The 27475-nt window shown below is 44.1% G+C and overlaps 1 protein-coding gene across 1 annotated transcript in view; it reads left to right on the top strand.

Moving 5' to 3' along the window:
- Positions 1 to 27475, top strand: part of CLMP (CXADR-like membrane protein) — a 154168-nt gene that overhangs the window by 35487 nt on the left and 91206 nt on the right. Inside the window, exon 3 of the mRNA XM_012729398.1 lies at positions 22603 to 22936. Coding sequence (XP_012584852.1) covers positions 22603 to 22936 — 334 coding nt within the window. The remainder of the gene's footprint in view (positions 1 to 22602; positions 22937 to 27475) is intronic.

Consider the following 27475-nt stretch of genomic DNA (forward strand, 5'->3'; position numbering starts at 1 on the left):
CAAAAACGGGGGATGGGGGTAAGGGAGGGAAATGCACGGGACTATGGTGGTGGCACAGGGGTGATTTGGTGATGGGAAACCCACGGGGATTACAATCGAGATGGAAAAAAATGTGCAAAATGATGTAAAAATAAACTTTTGTAATAATTAAAATAAATAAATAAATACAGTGGTGAGGGGAGGGGAGTGGGAGAGAGACAGAAAAGGTCTGCTGTGCCATGTGGATCACCTCCAGGACTGGGGCTGGGATCGAACTCACAGTGAAGCCTCTAAAGCTAGCCTGCAGTGCCATGCCCTAACCTGTTGTGCCACCAGAGAGGGCTTAAAATAAACTTTACTAGTCAAACTAAGTGAAGTAAAAGAGGAAATTATTAATGTATTTATGTTACCCAACATATTAAAACTGTCATTTCAATCCATAATTAATTTTTAATGTTATTAATGAAAACTCCTTGGAAGAGATTGGAGCCATTACCTGATGAGTGCATGACAATTTCGCAAGCCTTGGATCCTGTACAAGAATCATAAAAATATTTTGTATCAGAATCTAGTGTCAGTATCTAGTGTCATTGTGGCAGAACTTCCAGATTATCTTTTGAGAGTCACTTCTCTTAATTTATTCAGGGAAACCATCCTTAAAACAACGATCTTGAATTGCATTGTAGGAAGAGGAAGAGATGTGATGTGGCTGTCAGGAGGTGGAAGACTGTCCCAGACATAAGTGACAGTTTAGACAGAGGCTCAGAAAAGGGACAGAATGAGCCCATCCCAGGAGACCACAAAGCCGCCATCCTCACCAGCTAACAGGAAATAAGAATAAACAAGTCCAAGGGCAACACCACTAAATTGTAACTCACCTGTCCCACGAAATATCAGGGTTGAGCCTGTCAGAATTTCCCCCAAATGCCACTACAGGCTGCTACAGTTGGGCATCTTCTTTACATTTTTATATTTCAGAAATTTATGATGCTTGTACTTTCTATTCCATCAAATACCCAAGATTATTTCAATATTTAAAAAAATCATTCTCCTGGCTCTCTCTAGTGACGTAATGGGTTGGAATGCAGCACTGCAAGCTAGCCGCAGCCGCTTCATCCCCTGCCCTCAGAGGTGACCCACATGGCGCAGCAGACCTCTCCTGACCCGCCCACTGCTCTCCTCATCCCCTCAGCAGTGGACTTCATGCCTGTTCTGCTCCCTGCACCTCTGGCTTGTACCCCAGTTCTGTATGCACAAATAAATAAATCTTTAAAAAAAAATCATTCTCCCATGAAAAACATCTTTTCTAGAACTGAATTCCATCAATGCATTACACGTTTATTCTGTGGTTCCCATAATCAAAGGGACCTAAGTATTCCCAGTCTGAAAAGCAGAGTATTAGTGCCTTACCATAACATTGTTCACAACAACTCAGTGATAAAGGCTACTGCCCAGAGGATTCCACACTTGACAGAAGTCTTTTGGCACTCGAGGCACCAGAACCCCTTGAATGAGGTCTTAAAGAGAACATGCCCTTTGCAGAAATTCCACTCCCCAGTTGCATTGATTTCCAGCCTCCTTGGCAGCCCTTTCTCTCGCATGGATCCCACCTCCCATGAACCTCTAGCTTGATCCCTTTTTGACTCTCAAAAGACCAACTGGTTTAGAGAGATTTATGACTATATGAGTTTTTCCCAAATTATTTCATGCTGATTCTATTGCACCCTTTAGTTTTCCTACTCCCTACTTGGGTTCAAAGGCCAAGCAATAAGAGGAGCAAGGCAGGTGTGTTATAGAACGGAACAGAGAGATGGCTGTGAGAAAGAAGAATAATTTCTAATATCCGGGGCTTGGAGACCACCCAGGTTCAACTGTTCCTACAAACAAGCCCCTTGGGTCAGGCACATACTTCTGATCTCCAGAGCCTTACCCTGCCCCCGGAACAGAATCATTTGTTTATGATTAGGATGAGGCTGCTGAATGCAAAACATTCTGTGGGGAGCTTGGATCACAGCCTTCTCTTTTTAACTGGTCCAGGGAAGAGATTCTTGTGGATTTCTCTCATTAGGTTCTGTATATGTTGCTCAGAGACTTGGTGACAATTTGAAGGAGCAAAATTGATGACTGTGTCTTTATGATGAAAAGAGGAATTACAAGTAAGCTGGTGGTTCTTTCCTATCCCTTCTTCCCATCCTCAGAGCTGGTATTATGACCAGCAAAAGGACTACTGGATTGCAAAGCAGGAAGTCAGAAGAAAATGAAAATAGTGTGTCCCATTCGCTTCAAAATCACAGGGGCTGGGGAAAGGAGTGTCAGGCAGGGTATAGATGAGAAGTGAAACAGAATAGTTTGTGGCTGATTGTTAAAGGGGGGTGATGGGAGCATGGGGGTTCGATAGAATATTCTCTTTCTTTTTTAGGTTGGAAGTTTTCCATGAGCGTTTCAAGAAATCCTTATCCTCGTGGAGCTTACAGTCATTTTAAAAGGGCGGTGGTATGACAGAACCGGCGAGAGTAGGGTACACAGTGCTTGTGCACAGTCTTCTTTTTCTCTTTGTTGCTCATTGGTGGTTGGTTCACAACTTTCTCTGTCACTTCTCTGTTGAGGGCTTCCTGGCAGGACCCTCTTCCTCACCTCTCTGCATTCTGGCCAATCTGAGAGCTAATTTTTAGTTCTCTCCCCTCAGAAGGAGAAAAAGAAGGAGAAGGATAGGGAGAGGGAAAAGAAGGAGGTGGAAGAGAGCCAGGAGGAATAGGGAGGATCAGGAAGAAGGGGAGAAGAGGGAGAAGGAGGAAAGCGGGAGCATAAGAAGGAGGATTCAAAGGAGGGCCAGGCTCTCTCTGGTGGCGCAACAGGTTAGGATGTAGTACTGTAAGCTGCTCGCAGCCCCTTCAGTGTGAGTTTGATCCCTGGCCCCAGAGGTGACCCACATGGCGCGGCAGACCTCTCCTGACCCGCCCGCTGCTCCCCTCAGCAGTGTACTTTGTCAATCTTCCTGTTCTGCTCCCCGCTCTGTCTCTGGTGAAGCCTCTCACCACCTCTGTGCTTCTGGCCTGTACCCCAGTTCTGTATGCACAAGTAAATAAATCTAAAAAAAAAAAAAAAAAAAGGATGGCCAAAAGGGGTAGGGGATAGGAGAGAAGGAAAGCAGAATCACTTGATTCTCTCCTACAGGACCAGCCCTACGCTGAGCAATCAAGACCAAGTCTTTTCTTGAGAGAAAAGACTAATTATTCCTACCTAGGACAAATGCGTGAGAATCAGAATTCAAAGTGAAACTTCAAAAATACAGACCCAACCCCAGATATAATGAATCAGCCTTGGGGTAGGGGAGGCAGGAATACGTCACTTTAAGAGCTCCCCTGCGGCACTGCCAGGTGTGGGAACCAGTGCACCAGGGCGTCAAGTTGCCAGTCTGACCTGGAGGAAGATTTGGCTCTAAAGTTTGGTTCAATGTGCTGTTCCACTGACGGTGCCTGGGTGGGGTCGGAAGATTTCTGTACCCCCCTTAAGCACCCCACTTGCTCGTGACGTTTCACTGCTCTTTCAAAGTTTTGACCCAGTGGGTAATTGGGCCTCTTGCGTGCGGCCCCTGCTTGGCTGCCTTCTCTGACACAGATAATTTATAATCCACATTCGAGCTCGAACACGGTGAACTTTCCGCCAGAGGGAGGTGCTGGCGGGTCCTCCAACGCATCATGTGAACTCACTGGGCTCTCTCCCAACCAGCTACATTTCCTGGCGTCTATAATTCTTTCTGATCCTACACCAAAATTGTTCTTGTCATCCTGGCTTGAAATCAACATTGTGACTGACTTCTCTCTGTCCCTCCCAGCCCCTCATTTGGTAATGAGATCACCAAGTCTCATTACTCTCTTTTCAGAAATTATACCCCTCCTCTCTTCCTCCTAGGTACATGGCCTCTGTCCCAGCTCAGCCCTCTTTACCTCTCACCTGGAACAGCAAATGTCTTAAAGGCGAAATCGCCAAATCCAGTTGGTCCCAACCACTCCCTTCACCATTCCCAATCCTGCCCCACTTCCCTTCAATGCTTACAAGTAAGTATGCTCAACCTTCATAAAGACTAAGTTGCTCCCTTGTTCAAAAACCTTCAACAGGTTCCTTTACGTACTGGATAAAATCTAGATGTTTTTGCAGTGCATTGGCCCAGTTCCACCCTCTGGTCTTAGAGCCACCCATGTGTTTTTTATATTCCAGCTAAATGTTACCACTCACAGATCCCTCAGAACTACTCCCTTTCTCATCCTAAGCCTTTGCTTTTGCCATTTCCTCCATTTGGCTTCCACCCCCTTGTCGCTCATGTACTAAGATCTGATTCATCTTTCAAAGCCCTAACTCAAAAGTCACCTTTTCCCTGAAGACTTCTGTAATCCAGCCTGAGGTGACCTTGTGCTCCTGACCCCCAGACAAGTACACTTCCTGTGACAGTTTTCATACACTTTTCTTACTGAGGCTACTTGATTATTATCCATCACATTCTCACTCAGTTATAGGTTTCTTCAGGGTCTGTTTCCTTACTCTGCTTTACATCCTCCAGTATCTAATCTAAGGCCCTTCACAAAGAAGCTGCTTAAACAGTATGTTGACAACTGAATAAATAAAGAAATTCATAATAGATTCTATTGGGATTGGTTCATTACTAAATATTGGATTATTTCCTTTTGATTGGTAAGTTTAGTGAGTGACCCAGTGACTGCCTGCTACCCTGAACCTCTAAGAGCCCTAGAGCAGGCTCCAGCAATTAAAGAAGTGATACTTGATTCACCAGTTTTAGGAATGAGTTGATGTCTCTTCAGTAATTCCAAATCTCACCCATGGGGAGAAGCAGCATCACAATCAAACAGATTTAACAAAATTGATTTTTAGGCAGGATACTTTCCTTGCGTTGGCAAAAAGAGAAGAGAAGACAGAGATATGGTTCTGTAGAAGAGATCTGTTCCAGTAGCTAGAGGTTATGTCAATATTTATATGAAGTCTAGTATGTATGGGTGGTTATTATGATTAGTAATGAAACTAAGGACAATCAGCATTTTACATTTCTAATCTAACTTAATTTTCACAAGAATGCTTGGAAACCACTGTTATCACCTCATTTTATAAATGGTTAAGTCATAGCAGAGGACCACATAGGCAGTGCAGGCCTACCTTGGTTTATGACACCTTGCTCTACAGAAGTTATACTTTTTTATATAAGACCCTACACCAGCAAAAAGGTCACAACTCACTGAAGGGCTTGGATGATGGTTAGAATTTTTTGGCATTAAAAAAAATTTTTAAGACTTATTTATTTATGAATACAGAACTGGGGTACAGGCCAGAGTGCAGGGGCAGTGAGAGGATTCACCAGAGACAGAGTGGGGAGCAGAACAGGCAGACTGATAGAGTACACTGCTGAGAGGAACAGCATTGGGGTCAGGAGAGGTCTGCCATGCCATGTGGGTCACCTCCGGAGCTGGGGATCAAACTCGCACTAAAGCAGCTGTGGTCAGATTTGCACTTTAACATGCTGTGCCACCAGGGAGGGCCCCAAAGTACTTTTTAAAATTAAGGTCTCTACATGGTTTTATTTAGACATAATGATAATGAATTCTTAATAGGCTACAACACAGTGTAAATAAAATTTTCATATGCACCGAGGAACCAGAAAATTTGTGTAATACATTTTATTGTAATATTTGCTTGATTGTGATGGTCTGAACCCTAATCTGCAATATCTCTGAGGTGTTCCTGGAATGTAGTATGTAGAGTAAAAACACAAGCCCCTTGAGTTGATAGAGCTTCTCCACTGTTTCATCCTGTTTCCATGTAAGGCTGCAACAATATGGTGCCTGTTAATAGAGGGCAAGGTGAGAGGGAGAGAAAAGCAGCGTGGGAGGTGGGGGCGGGGGGGGCAGGAAGGGAGGGAGGAAGAAGAAAAGCAAGAACAGAGAAGAGAAGGGAAGAAAATGAAGATGAAGATGACAGAGGAAGAGGAGAAGGGGGAAGAAGAGGAACGAGAATAGAGAGAAAAAAACATAAACAAGAAACAGAAACGTTTTGAGACTGTCACAGACCTTTAGGAACCCTACATCACATCATGTTAAGCATATTAAAATATATCTGATCTCCAACTTTTTTTAACCATTACAATATTTTTATAATTTTTTTCTTTGAAATTTGACCCAACAGAGATTTCTTGGCAATCACTGCACATAATCAGGAGTTCTGCCAATGATGAAAAACTAGCCCATGAGTCATTTTCAAGGAGGTAAAAATCTGGTTATGATAAATGTAATAATTAAAGAAAATGACATAATAACATTTGTAGATTTAATGAGGCACTTATTCATTTCATTTTCATGGTTTTCTTTTTACATTGTGAAGCCGATTATATTTTTTAGATCTGCAACAATTTTAGGTCTCCAACATCAGCAAAGAGTCCTGTATGCAAGTGTTTGAAGGCTTTGCAGAGCAGGGCTGACATGAGTCACCCCTTCCCCAAGCTTCCTTCCTACATCTTCATAAGGGCTATAGACTTCTGCTTCCATTGGACTAATTCCCTTCCTAACAGAGCTCTTCTGGAAACTCCCTTCCCAGTCTGGATCTGGCAGAGCCACTGGGAGAAGAGCAGCAGATGGAGAACTAAAGCAGCCAGAGGGCTTAAGGCTAGGAAGCTCCCGCCGCGCCCATCTGGACCTAGAGGGAGGGCGCAGAGCTGTTACCAGGGAGCTCTCTTCACTCTGGTCAACCTGAGTGCATTCCCAGCTCCAGCTACAGTCAAAGATGACACTAAACAGTCCTCCTTTGCTTTTGGGGTTGCTATGACAGCCAGGAATTTGCAAACCAAACTGGACCTGCAAAAGAATTCTGTCCCTGGACCAAAAAAATTAGTGGTTTCAAATGGTTCTGCTTACGGTTCCTGCTGTCCCCTTTGACACCTGCCAGATGGAAGATTGTCTAAATTGGGAATTTGGAAATGTCCCCGTGGAAGGCCTATTTTCAATCTGGCTGAAGCTGTGTGAGAAGGAATTTAGGTGTGATCGAAGGAACTTCTTGGCAAGAAAAGCTGGAAAATATTACAATAGGTCCCAGCCTCTTGACACATCTTTCATATTTGTTTAGTGCTCTGATCTGCTAAGCACATTCACGTAAGTTATTTCATTAGAATTCACATCTTTCCAGTGAAGCAGTCAAGTAGACATCACTACATGTGACCAAAGACAAGGAATGTAAGGCTCAGTAAAAATAAGTTTGAACAGCTTATAAGTAGCAGAATCAAGGATTGAGTCTGGGCTTTCCAGTTTGTGGTTTAACAGCCTCTTCTTTTTTTTTTTTTTAATATTTCATTTTAGTTATTTATGCATACAAGAGCTGGGGTTTAAGCCAGAGGTGTATGGGGAGTGAGAAGATTCACCAAGGACAGTTAGAAGCAGAACAGTCAGGTTCTGCTGACTGAAGTACACTGCTGAGGGGAGCAGCAGTCAAGACAGGAGAAATGTGCTGTGCCATATAGGTCATCTTCTGCCTGGGGATCGAATTGGTGCTGCAGTAGCTGATCAACGATGAGACAATACGTTGTGCCACCAAGGAGGCCCTGGTTTAGCTCTTAAGTGTACCATAATAAGCTGCAAAAAAAATAAGTCACCATTGATCTAGAGGGTGTAGGAGCAAATTTTCTTTTAAAAGACAGTAATGTTGTAGGCGATTTATTTGTTTATTTTCATTTTGGGTAAAATACACATATCATAAAATATATCAGTGTAACTACACATCAGTGGCTTTAAATGTGTTGCCTCTTAGCAATAAGTCTTCAAGTTTCATCCACGTTGTAGTATATGTCAGAATTTCTTTCTGCTTAAATCTAAAAAGATTCCATTGCATAAGCCACATTTTGTTTATTCATTTATCAATGGAAAGTTTGGATGCTTTCTAACTTTGGCTATTGTAGATTCTGCTGCTGTGAACATGGCTGTAAAAATATCTTTTTGAGTCCTCAGAAGTGGGTTTGCTGGGTCACAATAGTTCTGGTTATTATTATTATTGTTATTATTATTATTATTTAGGAATCACACTATTTCCCATAGCAGCTGCACTGTGTTACATTCCTACCAACAGTGCTCAAGGGTCTTAATCTCCCTATATTCTTAAGGTTGTTTTTTTTTTTTCTTTAAGCTATTAACTTTTACAATTCTAGTGCTTATACAGATGGATGATTTTCAAACACATAGTTGTCTGGGTCAGTTTATTCAGAGGGCTTAAAATGGTCCTAGTGAAAACAACTTCAATTGATCATCCAGCCCTAAACTCAACCAGAAAACTTACAAAAGCATTCCACTGGTCACCAGGGAAAGCACCTGAGTAATCTGAGCAAATCCATGACTGCGGCTCAATGGATCTGAACTACTCATCCTCCTCATTGGAACTTCCTGTACCTTCACCCTTGGTGCACGTTCATTAGAAGGTGTGTGTTAGTAAAGGCACCTGCTGCCACAACTGCAGGGTGTAGACTCCTTCCCACATGGGGGAAGGTGGAGGGGATGCTTCCAAGTAGGTGACAAGGTCACAGGGATTGCATGCCCTCTTCCGAAACACTTTTAGGATCTTAAGACCTTACTTGAGTTTTGTGAGCTTCATTCTTTATTCTTTATCCACCCTGCCACTCTAGAGTGATGAGTGAGATTGTATCTTTAAAGGATTTTGAATAAGGTGATATATCATTATTATATCCCGTCTGTCCAGATAAAATTACATCACCTGGCAAGAACTTCTGGGTACCTTAGCATGTGATTTAAAATAGTGAGGAAGCTTGGGGCTGGTGAGACAGGGACTGGGAACAAGGTCTGAATATCTGAACTTTGGGTGTTTAAGCCCCGCCCAACCAAATTATCACCTCCTCCATGAAGTAGTCCCTGATCACTACATAGAAAGAAGTTGTTTCTTCTTTCTTTTTGTGAAATTTCATAGCACTTCATTTATGCCTTTTTCAGGTACCCCCTTTATGTTTTATCTTAGGTTTATGGTTGATTTGAGCGATTATGTATCTCCCAGCCCCTTAGAGGCAAAATCAACTTCTGGTTTGCACATAAGATAAAAACAAATGTTTGCCAAAAGTTCCCTATGGAAAAAGAAACCTAGTAAAAGGAAGCCAAAAGTTTCTCTTATGCCTGCTCTGTTGACTCGAAAAGGGTTTCAACTTTTTAGCCTCTCTGGCCGTAGTATGATAACCATGGGCCTGGGTGAGACAGTGAACATAACACCTCCCGGTGCTTATCCTCAGGTTGGTCAGGAGATGCCATCCTGAGTCTTATGCCCAGGTTTTGCTTCTCCTTTGTGCCATGTGGTGTCATTTTTGAGCACACACAAATACTTCTGATTCTACTAATTCTTCACTTCGGGGAGCAGAAAGGAATGACTAGCACAAAGTAGATCGTGCCAGTTTACCTACAGTTTACACTACCTGCTATTTATAAACAACCTCAGTGTCCAAAGTCCTGGCGTCCTTATTTTCTTCAGATGAAAAACTGAGACTCAGAGATGTTCAAGAATGTGTTCCAAATAACTCAGTAAGCGACAGAGGGGAAGGACTCTCTGATGTCACATGTCTTTTTCTGTCCACTACGCTCCACTGCCTCGGGCACAGGCTCCAGGCCACATCTGTCCTGTGCTTCACCCCACCCTCTGGGAACAGGATAGTCAGGAAAGATATAAGGTAAAAGGCTGCAAAACACTGGCCTCAATTTGTGTCATGGGTTTGCATGGGTGTGCTGGTAAGGAAGGAGGAAACGTATCTCCCCCTTCCCATCTCTGCATCTGTACCACCACAGCTATCCGTCTCATCACCCGGCAGCTGCAAGCAGCTGCTGACAGCTCCCAGCATCTCAGCCCATTAGAGATACGAGTTCCTCACAGGACACCAGGGAATAGTCAGCCCTTGCTCATATTGTCCTTGGTTTTATCCTATAGCTTCAACTAAGCTTCATTCTCTGCTGGGAGTAACATGCCAGTTCTTCCCTGGACCATCTCCTACCTGTTTCTGACAAAAAACACCAGAGTTAGCTGTTTTCATTCTTGACCTTTTAGGAAGGAACAGAGCTGCTCTGGCTGTTAATCTTCCACACTGCTGGAAAGAGAATGGTCTCGTCACTAGGCAACTGGCTCCAAGCTTGGCTCTACGTCTGATGTGAGTGACCCTGAGATAGCACAGCCCCGGCTGCGTCTCAGTCTACAAAATGAGGAAGTTAGAGCAAAAGGAGCAGGGCAGACTCATCCAACCCCATGGTGGGGATAGCAGCTGCACAGAGGTGGAACTAATGCGGACTTACAGACTGGAACTTATCTTTTAGGACTGAAGGAATGGGGGGGGGAAATACATGGAGCTCAGGCTAGCTGGGGATAGCAAGTTGCTGTTCCCCAGCAGGGGAGATACAAACTATTTGTTTTCTGGCTTGCCAGTTTGCATTCTTTGCACTGTGCTTACATGTCAGAGAGACACATGCTGCTGGAATCTCAGAAAAATCACGTAGGTCTCTCTGACAGCAGAATAAAGCTAGCTGTGGATCCGAAGGGAGAGCTCCCTCAGGAGTCAGAGAGCCCACGTGAGATAGCAGCAAGAAGCTTGAGCTAGAACAGACCACCGGTCTTATAACTTCCTCACCACCAACTCACTGTGTGGCCCTAGACAAGTTGCTGTGCTTCTCTGAGCTTGTGTCTACTTCCTCCGGAAAAACAAGGAAACTAGATCAGATGCCCCCAATGACATCGGTTTCAATCTAAGGGCTGCCATTTAGCTTCATCTTAGTCCGCTCTCAAATGTCTTCCTGTGGCATTTTGTCCCGTGGGTAATTGTGAGTATCCTTAAGCCAAGAAAAAGTCTTCTGATGTGGATCTCAACTCAGAGGTGGGGAATGATGTGAGGAAGGAAGAAAGCACTGGGACTCTCGGACTCCTTTGGCTGTGTGTAGCTAAGGAAGTGGCTAGCTTTCTGCTCACCTTAGGAGAAAGAGATGCTGTCTTCCCTTCAGGCCAAGAAAGGAAAGACCCCCCTGCTGGTTACAGGCCTCTGGGTAGAGTCCTGAGCTGTCTTGTTGCATAAATTAAGGAGGAACAGAGATGGCCTAACTGTTGCTGAGCACCAGTGTACCAGTGCTAGGGGCTTTCTTTATATCATCTTGTGTATCATCTTCTTAACAAGTATGTGAGAAATCTTAATGGGTGAAATGATGTACACTGAGGGAGGTTAAGAAACTTGCCCAGGTTCATCAACTTTTTATTAAATCAAATATTATTGATATGCTATTTGTTTACAAAACTATACACTTGAGGGGTACAATTTCAGACCTCAACATGTACCATGCTGCCCGCCACTGAGCTCCAGCGTCCTGTCTGGTAAGCACCATCATTTTCAGATTGTAAGAATTATTTTTGTTTGTTTTGCCAGTTCAGTTTCTTTGGTTATTTGTATTCCATAAATGAGTGAAACCATCCAGTAGTTGTCTTCTACCTCCTGACTTAGCATAATCACCTCAAGATTGTCCACTTTATTCCAAAAAGCACTGTTTCGTCTTTTTAAATAGCTACGAAGTATTCCATTGGATACCTAGACCATAATTCCTTTTCTAATCATCTGTTGATGGGCATTTAGGTCATCCCCTGATTTGGCTATTGTGGATAAAGCTACTTGCACATAGGGGTGTGTAATTCTTTTCATATTAATATTCTCATATTCCTCATATATTGATAAGTACCTAGAAGTAGATCATAAGGTATTTCCATTTTTAGTTTTTAAAGGAATTTCCCATAGAGGCTGCACCAGTTTACACTCCCACCAACTGGGCATGAGCTTCTCTTTTTCTCCATGTTCTTGCCAACATTTGTTGTTCCTGGTCTTTTTGATATGAGCCAAACTCCCAGGGGTGAGGGGACATTTCATTGTAGTTTTGATGTGCATTTTCTTCATAATAAATGCTGTGAAGCATTTTTTCCCATGTATTCGTGGGCCAACCGTGTGTCTTTGGAGAAATGTCTGTTTAGCAGGTCCCATGGTCCTTGAATCCACATCCCTCTACCAATGCCAAGGGGTCTTTGCATCACATCCTCCACCAAAAATGATGTCTACCTCCCCAGCTGTCAGGAGGGGCTCAAACACCCCTGCAAGTCAGCATGTTGTGCATAGAAAATGTTTCCTAATCACCACCAGAGAAAGCAGAATACACAACCCCCGGTATGGAAATGGAACTAGAGGAGAGAGCCCGTTCTGAATTGTTTGTAGACCTTGACAACATCATGAGGAAGTTTCCTGGTAGCTGCAGACATTCTGCAAAACAGATTAAATTCTCTCTCAGGGAACATCCTTATAAATCTTACAAGAAATGTCAAGATAAATATGGTTCTCCCTCTTTCATTCCAAACATCAGCTTAAGTTTGAATCTTAATCTGTGAAGATTCATTCAATAGGAATAAAACATCCACATCTGATAATACAGAAGCTTATTAAGAGAATCCAATTCTTCTGGGCCTCCTACCGTTAAGTATCCCTTGTGTCGGGCCTCTCTGGTGCTGCAACGTGTTAAGTTACAGCTCTATGAAGCTGTCACAAGTCACTGCAGCATGAGTTTAATCCCAGCCAGGGAGCTGACCCATATGGTGCAGCAGCCCTTTCCTGTCTTACTTGCTGCTCCCCCCAGCAGTGTGTTTCAAGCAGTCCACCTGTTCTGCTCCTCACTCTGACTCTGGTGAATCCTCTCACCTTCCCCTCCCCTGCACCTCTGGCCTACTTGCCTGCTCTTGTATGCATAAATAAAGAAAATAAATTTTTTTTAAAAAAATTTCCCTTGTAAAATTGGGAAGCTACATGCAAAAACATGAACCTAGATCACTACCTCGCACCATACACAAAAATCAACTCAAAGTGGATTAAAGACCTAGACATAGAATGGAAATCATAAAATACCTGGAAGCAAAAATGGACGAAACACTATACAACATACACTTAAGCGACATCTTTGAAAATACAGCACCCAATGCAACGATAGTGAAGGCAAGGATAAATAGATGGGACTACATCAAGTTAAAGAGCTTCTGTACAGCAAAAGAGACATTACAAAAAACAAACAGATATCCCACTGATTAGGAAAAAAATTTTCTCACACAAAACTAGCGGTAAAGGATTGATCACAAAGATATACAAAGAACTGATGAAACTCAAAAATAAAGTAAACAACCCCATCAAAAAATGGGCAGAAGAGCTAAAAAGACACTTCTTCAAAGAGGAAATGCAGATGGCCAACAAGTATATGGAAAAATGTTCAACATCACTTGTAATAAGGGAGATACAAATTAAAACCACAGTGAGATACCACTTCACACCAGTGAGAATGGCACATCTTAAGACAACAAGCAACAACAAATGTTGGTGAGGATGTGGAGAAAACATTGCTGGTGGGAATGCAAACTAATACTGTTTGGAAAACTGTTTGGAGATTCCTCAAACTGCTAAAATTGAACTTCCCTACCACCCAGCCATCCCACTCCTAGGTATCTACCCAAAAGACACAAAACACTGATTCAAAAAGGTTCCTGCACCCCCATGTTTACTGCTGCTTTATTTACAATTGGAAAGACATGGAAACAACCCAAAGGCCCAAAAGTGGATGACTGGATTGGCACATGGGTGATTTGGTGATGGGAAGCCCAAGGGGATTACAACTGAGATGGAAAAATGCACAAAATGATGTAAAAATTAACTATTATATTATTTTTTTTTAAATTCCCTTATTTCAAGAATCAAATTTTAGCAGACAGAGCTGATTGGCTCACTGAAGGCAATGGCCTGTTACAGATTGTGCCTTTGACATGTCTTCTTGTGGATCTCATCCTTGGGGACATCCTAGCCAGATTCCTAGACATCCCCTTAGTCATCTACATGAAAGCATTCGGTTTGATTATGGAGAATTTGTGAATCTTCACCTAGATGAAAAAACACAACATCAGCCTGTTGTTGAAGACTCTTTTTCTCAAGCGAACATCTGAAGACTATAGACATCTCTAAATCTTTGTACCCAAAGGTTCATTTTTTTAAAATTCACCAATTTGATTTATTTGTTACTGTTTATTACTAAACTTTTAAATTTTCCTACAGCACTGTTCATTTTTATACAGTATTTGATTTCTCTGCTCAGTTATAGTACCTGTAAATCTCCTATCACCACATCACCTGTGAACTGTCCCTATGGTCCCTGGAGCTCTTCCCTGCCAGGGCCACTTCAAGGAAAATCTCCATGAAGTCACTGTTTCATACCTTTATGAGTCTATTAGTGAAAGTGGCTCACTCTACAACTTCAGAAAAAGATCGAGACTTACCCAAGTAGCAGGAATTCAAAATCGGTCTATTTTGCCCTCCAGCTATGTGAGGATACTACCAGAACCCCACAATCTGCAATCCACAATTGGACTATCTTTCACAAGAACCCAAATCTGTTGGCACCCTGATCTTGGGGTTCAGTCTCCCTCCAGATCTTAGATTTTCAGCCTCCTTCCAGAAATAAATTTCTGTTGTTCACTTATTATTATTTTTTTAATCAACCTGCCTTCCTCCAATGTCTGGACTGCCTTGTTGAGGGTGTTACTTTAGTAGGAATTGAAGGTAAGAGACAGGGAGGAGCTGGGAAATCCCATATCTAGCAGGCTTCAGGAAATTAGGTGATAGATACATCAGTATTCTCTGCTTTTCATCTCAGCTCTTGATTCTCCCACTGCCCCCTTAAAATTCTGCCTGTGCTTCCTGGATCCTGGCAGCCAGGTGAAGGCAGAGTTTGTTTCTTCATCAGTAAATGTCCTTCAGGAACACCAGTCCCACAAAATCCTTGTCTCCTCAATTAACCACATAGATCAAAGTGGAAGACAGGCATCCCCTGGTATGGGAGAAAGCAGGTCTCGCTACTCTTACCTGTTCCCCTCCAGGTACTTCATGAAGAGAACAACTGCTTTCTCTACCTTGGGGAGAAGTCTTTTTAGCCTCCATGAGCATACAGGGTTCCTCAGAGACAATCCCCATAAAGGCCATCCAGTCAAGACCCTGAAAGTCAGCTGGGACCTCTTACTGTCCAGTCTTAAAAAGAAACACACTGGAGAGGCAAGTCAAAAAGTGTCCTTGCGAAATAAGTCAGAGGAGAAAGACAAATACCAGATGGCTTCTCTTATATGTGGAATATAGAAAAACAAAACAAAGCGTCAGATAAAAACCAAGCCAATCACAATGCCTAGAAAAATTGTGGGATTAAGGCTATAAGAGGGGAATGGGAGAAACACAATGTGGGGGTGCACAGCAGATTGGTGGAGGAGTAGTAGGGTACCTCAGTAGTCAGTGTGGTGTAGGGACATGATGCTGAGGAGGTATGGTCCTGGCTCTCTGAATCATACACAATGTTACTACCCAGTGTTACTTCAAAAAGAAAGAGGTAGGGGTGGGGGGGAGGAAGAGAAAAGGGAAAAGAAAAGAACAGAAAGAATTGTCCTCATGAAACAGTTGAACATATAAAGATAACCTTGCTTTAATAGAAAGTAGAAAAGGGTAGAAATTGACTCTAATTTACTGCAAGGATTAGAATTCAATGAACTCAACTTAAGTTTTAGTTGAAACAAGTATTTGCTGAATCTCCTGCATCGAACCCTGTGATAGGCACTTATGTCCTCATCTCATTCCTTCCTCATAATAACGGTGGGAAGAGAAAATGAAGCTGTAGTAAATCAAGTGATAGAGTCACTAAGAACCCAAACTACCTGTCTCTTAACCCAGAACTCTATTAAATACAGCAACATTTTTGTAAATGTCCTCAGAAGTGCGGTTCTTCATCTGAGACACCTGAGCAGAGGTGGGTACTGGCATGCAAAGGAAGTCAAAGACATAGTCCAGAGTTCTCAGGTACCCTACGCAACAAGGCAGTAGCACAGCTCTCCCTCCCAGGGAGCTGGTAGGACTTGCCCCACGGCATCATCCTTGCTTTGTTCTTCACATGGCACAGGGCCCTGCTACGGCCGCCCTGCGCTTTCCCCTTTGAAGTGCTCACTCCACCTGTTGAGTGTTGGCTTGTTGTCCGCCTTTTACTCATCATAAGTTTCTGGAGGGCAAGGACAGCTTTTGCTTTGTTTGTCATTGATATCCTAATACTTTCCATGGCATTGTAGCCATGGAACATTCACTGAATTATCGACTGACAGAAAAATATAGATAGATGAGGGGACGAATTAATGGATAAATGGATAATCAGATACCATCCCCTCAAAGTTACTGTAGCTCAAATCAAAATATGTCTCCCTTCTTGACAAGGCCCCTTGACTTTCCTTTGTTAATAGTACTGTCAAAAGAGAGTGAGTTGTCAGGGTTTTCAATATTCTGACTTGAAATCTTACCTCAGTCTTTTACTAATCAGGAAATAAGGTATAATGTATTTAACCTTTGTTAACCATAGCTTTCTTATTGTAATGTGGCATTCTGAAGTTTATTGATAATCCTTATAACCCCTGGAATGTACCAAGAGGTAGATGGCCGCTATGAGTCTTGTCATGTGTAAGCCATGTTAGAACACTTATATTTAAGTTTCATGCTTCTTTTCTCTTCCTCTCTACGCACATTAACCACTAGAAATATAACTTGTCTGATTTTTTTACCAAACATTCCCCATGTTTCACCATCCCCACCTCATCTTCCCATTTAGTGCAATGAGTTGTAACAATTCCTGATTCAGATTTCTCTTCTGATGCTTCACACACACCCTTAGTGGCTCTAGAATTTCTATCGAGAAGAGGTTTAGAAACACTTTTTGCTTCTCCATAGCGAAGGAAGATAAGGGAATTGTCTTGTCGTTTCATATGTGTATCACTTTAAAAATTATTGAGAAACTATCAGTTGTCCTTGTTAAAGCATGGGGATATAAAACTCTCCACTCTTGGCTTATTTCTGGGGTCACCTCTGGGTGAAGCTGTCAATTTTTTTCCCCCAAAATATGGGGGGAAGGACCTCATCAAGGTCCTTTTTGGTAAAATGTCTTCAGTAACTCTGGAAAAGCTGCTAAGCAAGTTCCATGGTCCTTGCCCCACATCTAGGACTCCACAATTTCACCTCCAACTAATTCTTCCAGGAAAGTCAGCTCCAAAACCAATTTTTTTTAAAAAAGGATTTATTTATTTATTCTTATAGAACTGGGGTACAGGCCAGCGATGCGGAGGGTGAGAGGATTCACCAGAGACAGAGTGGGGAGCAGAACAGGCAGATCAACAAAGTACACTGCTGAGGGGAGCAGCGGGTGGGTCAGGAGAGGTCTGCCACGCCATGTGGGTCTCCTCCGGGGCAGGTGGGAATGGAACTCATGCAGAAGTGGCTTCAGCTTCCCAGTGCAGTGCTTTAACCCGCTGCGCCACCAGGGAGGGCCTCCAACACCAATTTTTAACTTCATGTATTTCATTTCACTCGAAACTAACAAATATACACAGGCCATTCTTAACTCCATGATTTTGTCCAGGAGTGCCCCTGGCCTCCAGAGGTCCTCCTGGGTCCTCTCATCTAAAGAAATTCTGTTTATGCCCCAAATCCTGGCTCAAGAAGTGTTCTTCCAAGGAGACTTTGCAACCACCCCAGCTTAAGTACCCCCTCCTTTCTTGGAATTTCCAGTGTTTCTTACTGTCAGCATAATTTATTCTGGCACTTAACTATGTAACTTTCTTGCACTGTTGTTGAAACATTTCACATGTTGATATTTTCTCTGACTGGACTGAGAGGCCCATTTAGGGTAAAGGCTGCCACATACCTTCATGGATCCCCATGGCACCCAGTTAATCAATGTGGGACACAGCAGAGGTGGGCAGTGGGTTGCTTGGCTACAGACCTATCCCCAGAGGTACTCCATTTTCCTAACCACAGATAGGGACAGTAAAAAAGAGGTTTCAGGGCCCTCCCTGGTGGTGCAGCGGGTTAAAGCACTGCACTGAGAAGCTAAAGCCACTTCAGCATGAGTTCGATTCCCGCCTGCCACATGGCGTGGCAGACCTCTCCTGACCCGCCTGCTGCTCCCCTCAGCAGTATACTTCGTAGATCTGCCTGTTCTGCCCCCCACTCTGTCCCTGTGAAGCCTCTCACCGCCCCCGAGCCTCTGACCTGTACCCCAGTTCTGTATTTACAATAAATAAATCTTTTAAAAAAAAAAAAAAAGAGGTTTCAGATAGAGGAGCATTATCTCCACGACTCTCCCCAAAGAATATATGCCAGATACCTCCTGGTCATAAAAATTTCAGAATGGGCTCTCCCTGGTGGCGCAGCGGATTAAAGCATGGCATTATGAAGCTCTCCAAAGCCACTACAGTGCAAGTTCAATCCCCGACCAGGGAACTGACCCACATGGCATGGCAGACCTCTCCTCACCCGCCCACAGCTACCTTCAGCCAGTGTACTTTGTCAGTCTGCCTGTTCTGCTCCCAGAACAGTCTGCCTGTTCTGTGTCTGGTGAATCTTCTCACCCACCATACCCCAGTTCTGTAAGCATAAATAAATAAATCTTTAAAAAAAAAAAATTTCAGGCCTAGGAAAACCACATTAGTTAGGTTTATGATCTAATCTCATTTTGGGTGTCTAATGTCTTGAAGCTGGAGATGTCTCCTTACTTTTAACTTGAGCGATGTAGGTTTAAACACATGTCTGCCTACAGCCAAACCCCTATCTGTGGGTACACCAGCCCTCAAGTGATAAACGATATCACCAGGTACACAAGAAAGGCCAACAGAGGTGGTGGATCACGGTTGGGGCTTGAAAATATTTTCAAAAATATTTCCTTTAGAAAGAAATACTGAGGGCCCTCCCTGGTGGCTCAGTGGGCTAAAGCACAGCACTAAGAAGCTTAAGCCACTTCTGCGTGAGTTCGATCCCCGCCTGCCCCAGAGGTGACCCATATGGTGCAGCAGACCTCTCCTGACACGCCTGCTGCTCCCCTCAGCAGTGTACTTTGTCAGTCAGCCTGTTCTGCTCCCCACTGTGTCTTTGGTGAATCCTTTCACCCTCTGCATCTCTGGTCTGTACCCGAGTTCTGTATGAATAAATAAATAAATCTTTAAAAAAATACTAAAGAATAAAAATCTGAACAAAGAGTACCCAAGAATTGTCTGTGCTATTTTTGCAGCTGTTTTGTAAGCCTGAAATTATCTCAAAATACTAAATAAAAAATTTAAAGCAGAAATAACAAAAAATTCATCTCCTGAGCCTTTCAACAGAATTAACAATTTTCCCATTTCCCATTCTTTTAAGAACTATAATAGTGAACAATGAGATATCACATCAAACCACTGAGAATGGCACACATTAACAAAATTGGAGAGGATGTGGAGAAAAAGGAACTCTTACAATGCTGGTGGCAGTGCAGACTGGTCCAGCCACTGGGGAAAGCTGTGTGGAGGCTCCACAAGTTACTAAACATGTAGCTACCATGTGAACCAGCAGTTCCACTCCTAGGAATAGAATCAGAGGATGCAACACTAATTCAAAATGAAACCTGAACTCTTGTTTACTGCAGCACTATTTACAATAGCTAAGATATGGAAACAACCTAAATGCCCCAAAACTGATGACGGGAACAAGAAGATGGGGTGGATATACAAAATCGAATGTTTTTTTTTTAAAGACTTATTTATTTATGCACACAGAGCTGGGGTACTGGGCAGAGGTGCAAGGGTGGTGAGAGGATTCACCAGAGACAGGGTGGGGAGCAGAACAGGCAGACTGACAAAGTACACTGCTGAGGGGAGCAGCGGACAGGTCAGGAGAGGTCTGCTGCACCATGTGGTCACCTCTGCGGTGGGGTTGGAACTCATGCTGGATTGGCGTTAGCTTCTCAGTGTTGTGCTTTAATCCACTGCACCACCAGGGAGGGCCCCAAAATCCAAAGCTTTTTAGTAATCAAAAAAGATAAACTCGTGCCATTTGAACAACATGGATGGAGCTTTGGGGGGATTATGCTCAGTGACATAAGTCAGAATGAAAAAGAAAAAAATATTGGCTAGTTTCACTTATAGAAGGAACATAGTGGAGCCAAATAAGGGATGGCGGGGGGGCGGGGCGGAGACAAAACTAGCAGGCAACTATAAATCAGAGACACTCAGAAAGGGAGGGGTGGGAGAGGAATTTAAAACAAGGAAGGGCCGGGAAGAGCACGAGAGACTGGTGAGGGTTCACAGGTAACTTGGTGGTGGGAATTTTATGGGAATTATACCTGAGAGGGGAAAGCAAACAGTACAGACATGAATGATGATGTAAAATATATCTATATATATATATATAGAAATTAAAAAAAAAAGAATTACAGTTGTGAGTATTTCCACTTCCCTTATTAGACAAGGAGTATAAAATGGAAAATGAAAGTACTCAGAGTCAGAGACCTTTAAACATTTCATAATATGTAATAATCATATTTTAGAATATTAAATTCAACGGTTAATATTAAAAGCAAGGGGTTTTAATGTTTTGTGATGTAGAGCAAGATATTTAACCTTTCTAGGTTACAGTTTCCTTATCTTTAAAATGGAATAAAAAATTCATTGTCAAGAAGGTTAAATTAAAAAATAAGTATTAAATAATTAATGATTCTTAGTCCACCGTTGCTGCCATGAACAACAATTCCAAATGTTTAAAAAACCCAACATCTAGTCATTTTGTGTCCTCCACACCTGCAAAAAAAGTATCGGGCCCTTAGCAGATGCCTAGTAAATGGTCACTTAAGAAGCCAGAAGGGAGGGAATCAATGCTGGCGCTGGACGGCACTTCTCCAGTTGAACCCCAAAGCCCAGAGCAGCTCTTGCTTTTGCTGTTTCTTTTGAGCCACCTCAGGCCCCTTAACTTCATCTGGGTTCTGCTTTCCTCATCTGTGAAATGGGTTGGTTTTCCCTGCAACCAGAAAGGAGTAGCAAATGAGAGGAGTCTACAGCCCATAGGATGTATGTAGCCCATGGAGCTGCCTCACAGAAACCAAAGTGACTGTGCACTAGAGGGACCTGAGTACCTCTGCCTTTCTGTGGCTCTATCTCACCCAACAACATCATGAAGATGGTTGAGAGGACAGAAGAAGAAATGGGTTGGAATAAGCTTTTCGATTACTCATGCAGTATGCTCCAGAGTTATTCTAGCAACTCCTCTGGATTCTGCAATCTGCCGAGTTGTCAGTGTGAGAGAAAGTTATGTGTCAAGTCAGCATTTGTATTTTACATCATTACATGAACAAGTGAAAACGATTCTGTATTCTTTAAGAAAGAAAGAAAGTGCCCAGTTGATGGAGGATTGGAAAGATGGGTTGAATGTCTGCCACACCTGGAGGGGTCCATCTCTTATAGGCACCCCACTTCCCAAAGGGGTCCCCAGCCTCCAATACATTCAGGAGCGTGATTTAGGGTGCATGTCTCCTCATGCCTCTGTACGGCCGAAGGAGAAACCACTACCCCAGGGCTGTCCAGAGGCTGCGTCCAGAGTGCAGGACAGGGTTTCTTAAGGCCCCAGAACGCACAATAGCGTTGCTCCAGGAAGCTGCAACCTGAGTGTGGTCATCACAGCTCTTTCCTTTTCTGGTCCTCACTGGCCACCATCTAGTGGAGGGGTCTCACGGCAGACCCCAAAATGCCCACCCTCAGTGTCCTGAAAAGGACTGAGGAGCTACTCAGCTCCCCAGACTCAGCCTTCAGCCCCTCCTCTCCTGTGCGCACCCTGCAGCCTCTCCTCCAGCCAAACTCTCAGGCCGGGTCCCTGGCACCCGGGAGGGTGGGCCCTTGTTTTTCTTTCTTTCTGAAGGGCTGGTAGATATTTTGGCTAAAGCATGTACAGTGCAGTTTGCTCCAGTGCTTCCTAACAGGCCAGCTGCACCTAGCTCTGGCTCCCCACTCCTGCTAGTCTAGCCCACCCTGGATCTGCTCTGCATACTGCAAAAGGAGAAAGAGTGAATGTGAAAAGCCAAGGCAAAGATGGCTGCAGGGTGATACACCAGGCAGCAGTCAGGAGAGCAACCAGGGAAGACTGGTGCTTGGCAGTCCTGTCATTTCCACACTTCATTGTCGCTATGGCCAGCCTGCGGTGTCACAGGGACAGAGCCAGACAGCTAGGCCAGAGAAGCAGAGGAAGAAGAGTGAAGAAATTAGGGAGAGGAAGGCAGGGGTGGTGGTGGTGTAAGAAAGGAAACTTGTGAGAGAAATAGAGATGGAAGTAGTGAGAGTGTGAGCTAGAAAAGATGCAAAAGAGAAGTGGAGAGAAGGACTAGGTGAGAACAGAGACTGAGAAGACTCCAAAAGGCCTCATCCCTCCCTCTTGGCTGAAGTGTCACCGGTTATCTCAGACCGGGGATCAGTCCTACATCCAGCGTTTCTCCAGGGCCCGAGTCCCCCTCTGCACTCCCTGTGGCCCCCGAGGTGGAGCCCCTCCGGGGCCAACTCCTGCTTCACCCAGGGCTGGTCCGCCGCCACTCACCCCAAATGCAGAAGGGAGGGAGGGAACTAGCGAGCGAGGGAGCGAGGGAGGGGCTGCCGGTAGGAGGCAACCATGTGGTTCCAGCTCACTCTATTTTTTTCCCCCTCTCTCTTTCTTCACTCCTTTTTCTTTCCAAACAGGGAAAAGTGTTCCACGAAGCGGTAGAGCCTTTTCACCTCGCCTTCCCTCCCGGACCCTGGTCCCCGCTCCCGTCTGGGAGCCAGCTGTTCGGGAGAGCACTGGAAGCCCCTCTGCGCCCGGGGACTCGGGGCGCCAGGACCCGGAGCGGGGCGCGGGGCCGTCTCCCGCGCCCGCACATGGCTGTGACCACCCCGCGCGCACACCGAGGCACAGCGCCCAGCTAGCCGAAGGTCCGTCGGCTGCGCCCCGCCGCCTCGGAGCCAGGCAGCCGCTGAGCGGGGAAGTGCCCGCGCCCGAGGATCGGGATGTCCCTCCTCCTCCTCCTCTGGCTAGGTGAGTGACCCCGGCAGGGCGGAGATCGCGTGGCCCCAGGCGAACGCAGACCTGCGTCCCGGCCACCACGCTGCGTCTGAACGGTCGCTCCCCCCCCCCCCCAGCCCGGAGTGCGCCGGACTCCTGTGTCCCTGCCTCCCGGCTCGGGAGGAACACATCTGGCGGCAGAGGGCCGCCCAGTCGGCCATGGAAAATATCTCACATCTGGGCCCTGGAGCAGACTTAGGGTTGGGGGTGTTTCCTGGTCGAGTTTGGCCGTGAACCCTTGGATGTGGAGGGTCCTCGGAGGGGGTGGTGTTTTGTTTCAAGAGTATCTAAGGGAAACTGGAGAATTGGGGGAGGGAAGGTTTATTCAGAAATTTTTGTGCCAGGTTTCTGAGGGTGGGGGGAGCTTTTTTGTTTCAAACAGGCGCCTCAGCGGCTCAGATTAGAAACAGATGTGTTAAAGGGTGAGAGGAAGGAATGAGGAAAGAGACAGGGAAAGGAAAGGAGAGGAGAAGAGGCAGAGTACAAGATTCGTGAAGGTGCAGATGTGAAAATGACCCCGGGAAGAAAAGGAGTAAGGGCTGGGGTGGAAGAGAAAACAGGTGAAGGAAATATGAAGCAGAGGAGCAAGACTGAGGGAACTGGCGTGTGAAGAAGACGGGAAAAGATGGAGTGAGAGCGAAGACCCAGAGTAGAAAGACAGCTTTTGTGGCAAAGGGAAGAGTCCTCCTGGGTGTCGCTTCTGGGTGTCACGTCTGACCCCCTCTGAGACCTATGCACAGATTCCTGGGCCAGGAATACGGGCTGGTACAGGTCAAGGATGTGTGCAGGCAAGACCTGACAGGAAGGGGCCTATGAGTACCTGATGCTCCAGGGCCAGAGAGCTGAGGTAAAAACAAGGTATGCACAGGGAAGCATGTCCAGTTGGAGTTAGGACCAAAAGTTAGCTGAGGCCTGGAAACCAAAGAGCCAGCTGGTGTGGTGGCATGAGCAAAGCCCCGGTTTTGAACTGACTAGCTGAATGACCTTGGACAATTTAGTCACCACTCACTACACTTTTGGTTTCTGGAGCTCCAAAACTAGATGGTTCTAAGTTCCTCCTAGCTCTGTCAGCCCAGAATACCAGGAGTTCAATGGGAACTGATGGCTAGAAAAACCCCAAGTGAGAGTTAGGAGGAGCTAAAAACAAAAAACAAAAAACACCCCTGAAATAGATGTCTAGAGCATTCTCTTGCTTTCTCTGGCCCTCTCGCCTTAACCACAGTCTAGGCCATACACACGCCTACCTGGGATAACCTTACAGCAGTAATTACCCAAGTTAGAGTAGTTATAGAGGTGACCAAAGTTATTGCTCAAGTAGGGCATGCAGGTTGCCACTACTTTCTAATCTCTTTTACTTGTTGGCACAGTATTGCAATACTATTCCTCTGCACAGCTGATCTATCCCAATGACACCTTTGTCACCTTCATTGGCCTCTACCCCTAAGCTACCAATTACAGGATGTTTAGTGGACTCATACTTTAGAGTTGTCTTATTAAAAACAGCTAAATTCATTAAGTATTTATTATGAGAGTACTTTATATGTCCTATCTTGTTCACTCATTTATTCTTCATGCCAACCCTATCAGCGACCTGTTATTATCCTATTTTATAGATGATGAAATCAAGGTGTAAAGAGGTCAGATTACAAGCTCATCATTAGCAGGGTTGATATTTGAATGGTGGAGATTGTTTGCTGAACCACCATGCTGTACAGCTTTCCATCATTACAGAAGGACTCTTAAGCTTGTTCTCCTAGTGAAGTCCAGTTTAGTCCTCTTCATCTGGCATGAGATGTTAGCATAATTTGGATCTAGAGGAAGGGTCTGGGGAAAAGAAACAAAACTAAGAATGTTTGAGTACCAGCTCTATATCAGCACTGTTTGGACACAGTTTCTGAAAAGTGGAAAGTGATTTTGTTCCCAGTGGTCATCTGAAATCAGTGGGTGTTGATGATGGTCAGTTTCTTAGTTCATAAAAAAGAACTGACAAGACCTAGCATTGATTTACTGGTCTTTATTGAGTGCCTCTGGTCAGAAAAAATTAATCTGTTGAGGTAGTGCTCTGTTAGAAAACCTAAAAGTGACCTCTCATGATTTCTTTCTTCATTCTGTCTTTATAATATTGTTACAAAGGAAAGGCCACATAGAGGAGAAGAGCAGGATTACTGACTTAGAATTCAGCGCAACTGGGTGTTCAGCATTCACACCTACTATTAAGCTTTTGCCACATCTATCTTTGTCAGACATACCCAGACTCATGACATCCCAGTTCTCAGTTGATAAAACTGTTCAAGTATAAAGTCACAGAGGAGTGATACTGAAGGGTCAAGACAAGAGACAAGGCAGGAGACCTGGGATGAGACTGGTGACCCAGAGACTGGCATCCAAGGGAACAACACTGAAGGGCCCCCTCTATGACTGACATCCCTGCATGGGTCAGACACACAAAGGGCAATCTCTTCTGCGCTTATATTACCTTTATTTGCTGAGTGGTTTTGAGCTAAGGTTTTGAGCCTGGGCACTCTTCTCAAAGCCAGAGAGAAAACCTTCAGTGTTGCCTGAATCCAAAAATCATCTACTGGTTCCTGAAAGGCACGGTTCCAAGACTGTTTCTAATAACCGCTAGCATGATTTCTGGCCTCTTGCTAGAGAACCCACAGTGTGTAAGGAGGGTCTGGTGAGATACGAGTTCATAGTCTGAACAAGAAAGAACAGTTGACTCCTTGCTTTCTGGACCTGCCAGTGAGTGAAGCTATTCCTCTCTGAAATGAATAACCATGTGATGCCCTGAGCCCATGGAGGGGAGCAAAGGGAGGGTTCATGAGCTTCCCCAGCCCCTTCTCAAACCATTGCCCTTTCCTTCTTCCCTTGATGCTCAGGTCCTCATGATCCCACTTGAACTTCCTTCTGGGCTTCTGTACTGGTCCGAGCTCTCTTGCTTTGCCATCTTACACAAACTGCAGCCAGAGTCATCTTGGAGGCAGCCAGTATCATGCAAAGAATTTGAATTTAGGAATCTGACAAGTTCTCGGGATTCTTTTTCTGATTCCCTTGCCTGTAAAATGGGGGTGGGGATCTTAAATTCAAAATCTCTATAATTCCATGATTTTATTCCCATAGTAGTCTATCCATGGGTGCAGATACTTCATTCACATATTAGAGATTTGGCACACTATCATTCAATATTCCTCCTCCAGGGAACCTGGATTACTTGCTGTGCCCTAAACATGCCCCGTGCTTCTTCCTGATTCTGTGCTTTCATTTGTAATAGTTCTTCCACCAAAATGCCCTCTTCCTCTCTACCCTGCATATCAAAATCTTCTTCAGCTTCCAAGTCTCGCCACAAATACCACTTCTTTCATGTGTCCATCCATGGGTCCACCAACAGAATGTACTTTCTTTCTTGCCTTTGGATGCCAGAAGTTTTCCTCTTAAGATACTTTGTTTTATGGTGATCTGAATCCCAATTGACGTACCAAAACCCATGTAGACAGGGACCGGGTCTCACTTACCTGTGTGTCACCTTCAGTGACCAGCATCCACAAAAAGCTTTTGAACTATTTGTTCAGATAATTAGATTTTTGAAACATTTGGAGCATTTACAGTTAAGGGGTGAAAGGTTTTGAGGATTGTTACTTTTTGACTGTGAGCCAACAAAATTATGAGGACCCCACTTTTGGCTCAGCTCACTTGTGTTTCCTTGTCCACTAATGCAAATAGAACCAGTACCGGTTTTTAAAAATTACATATAAAACATGGCAGGGCTAGGTAATGGACTTGTTACACAAACTGACTTTGTTATATCAGATGTGTGCCATAACTATACATTTCTTCATCCAAACTTTGACCAGGATGAGGGAAGAACTGTGTTTCCCCAAAAAATAATGTTGAGGAAGACTTGGGTGCATGGTCCATTGGTCTGTAGTATAATGACAGGTCTCAGTAGGATTCCATGTCCTCCTCTCATTTTCCCATGTTAATGATGATGGCCATAATAATGATACATTCCCAGCAGGCTTGTATCTGTCTCATCTTATTCCTGTCTTGTGCTCAGCTGGGCAATGATACGTGAGTATATTTCATGAGCATCCCTAATAATAGTGAACTAGACATTTTTAAAAGGTAGAATCAAAAACTGCCATAACTGGGAAAAGCTAAGAGACTTTCTAAATTAATGGTGCTTAAATTTTGAGTCACACTTTCTTCTGAGAAGCTGATGAAAATTATGAATCCACTAATTAGAAAGTGACACATATGTATCAAAATTTGTCTTTTAACTTCTAAAGTCTATATAGTTTATTTCCTCTCTTGGAACCCATTTAACCTTGATCTATACATACTCTTTCTTTTATGATGGAGAAGGAACAAAAGTTCAGAGAGATCTGACTAAAATTAAATAGCTAGCTGAGCAGGGGACCAAGACTAGAACCCTAATTCCATGATCTGTCTTTATCACACAGTCTTGAACTGGAAAATATCTCTCCTTGTTTTGAGCTCATGGAGTTAAGCTCC

The sequence above is a fragment of the Condylura cristata genome, unplaced genomic scaffold (genome assembly GCF_000260355.1).
Source record: "Condylura cristata isolate star-nosed mole 26May11 unplaced genomic scaffold, ConCri1.0 scaffold00025, whole genome shotgun sequence".
NCBI classification, from domain to species: Eukaryota; Metazoa; Chordata; class Mammalia; order Eulipotyphla; family Talpidae; genus Condylura; species Condylura cristata.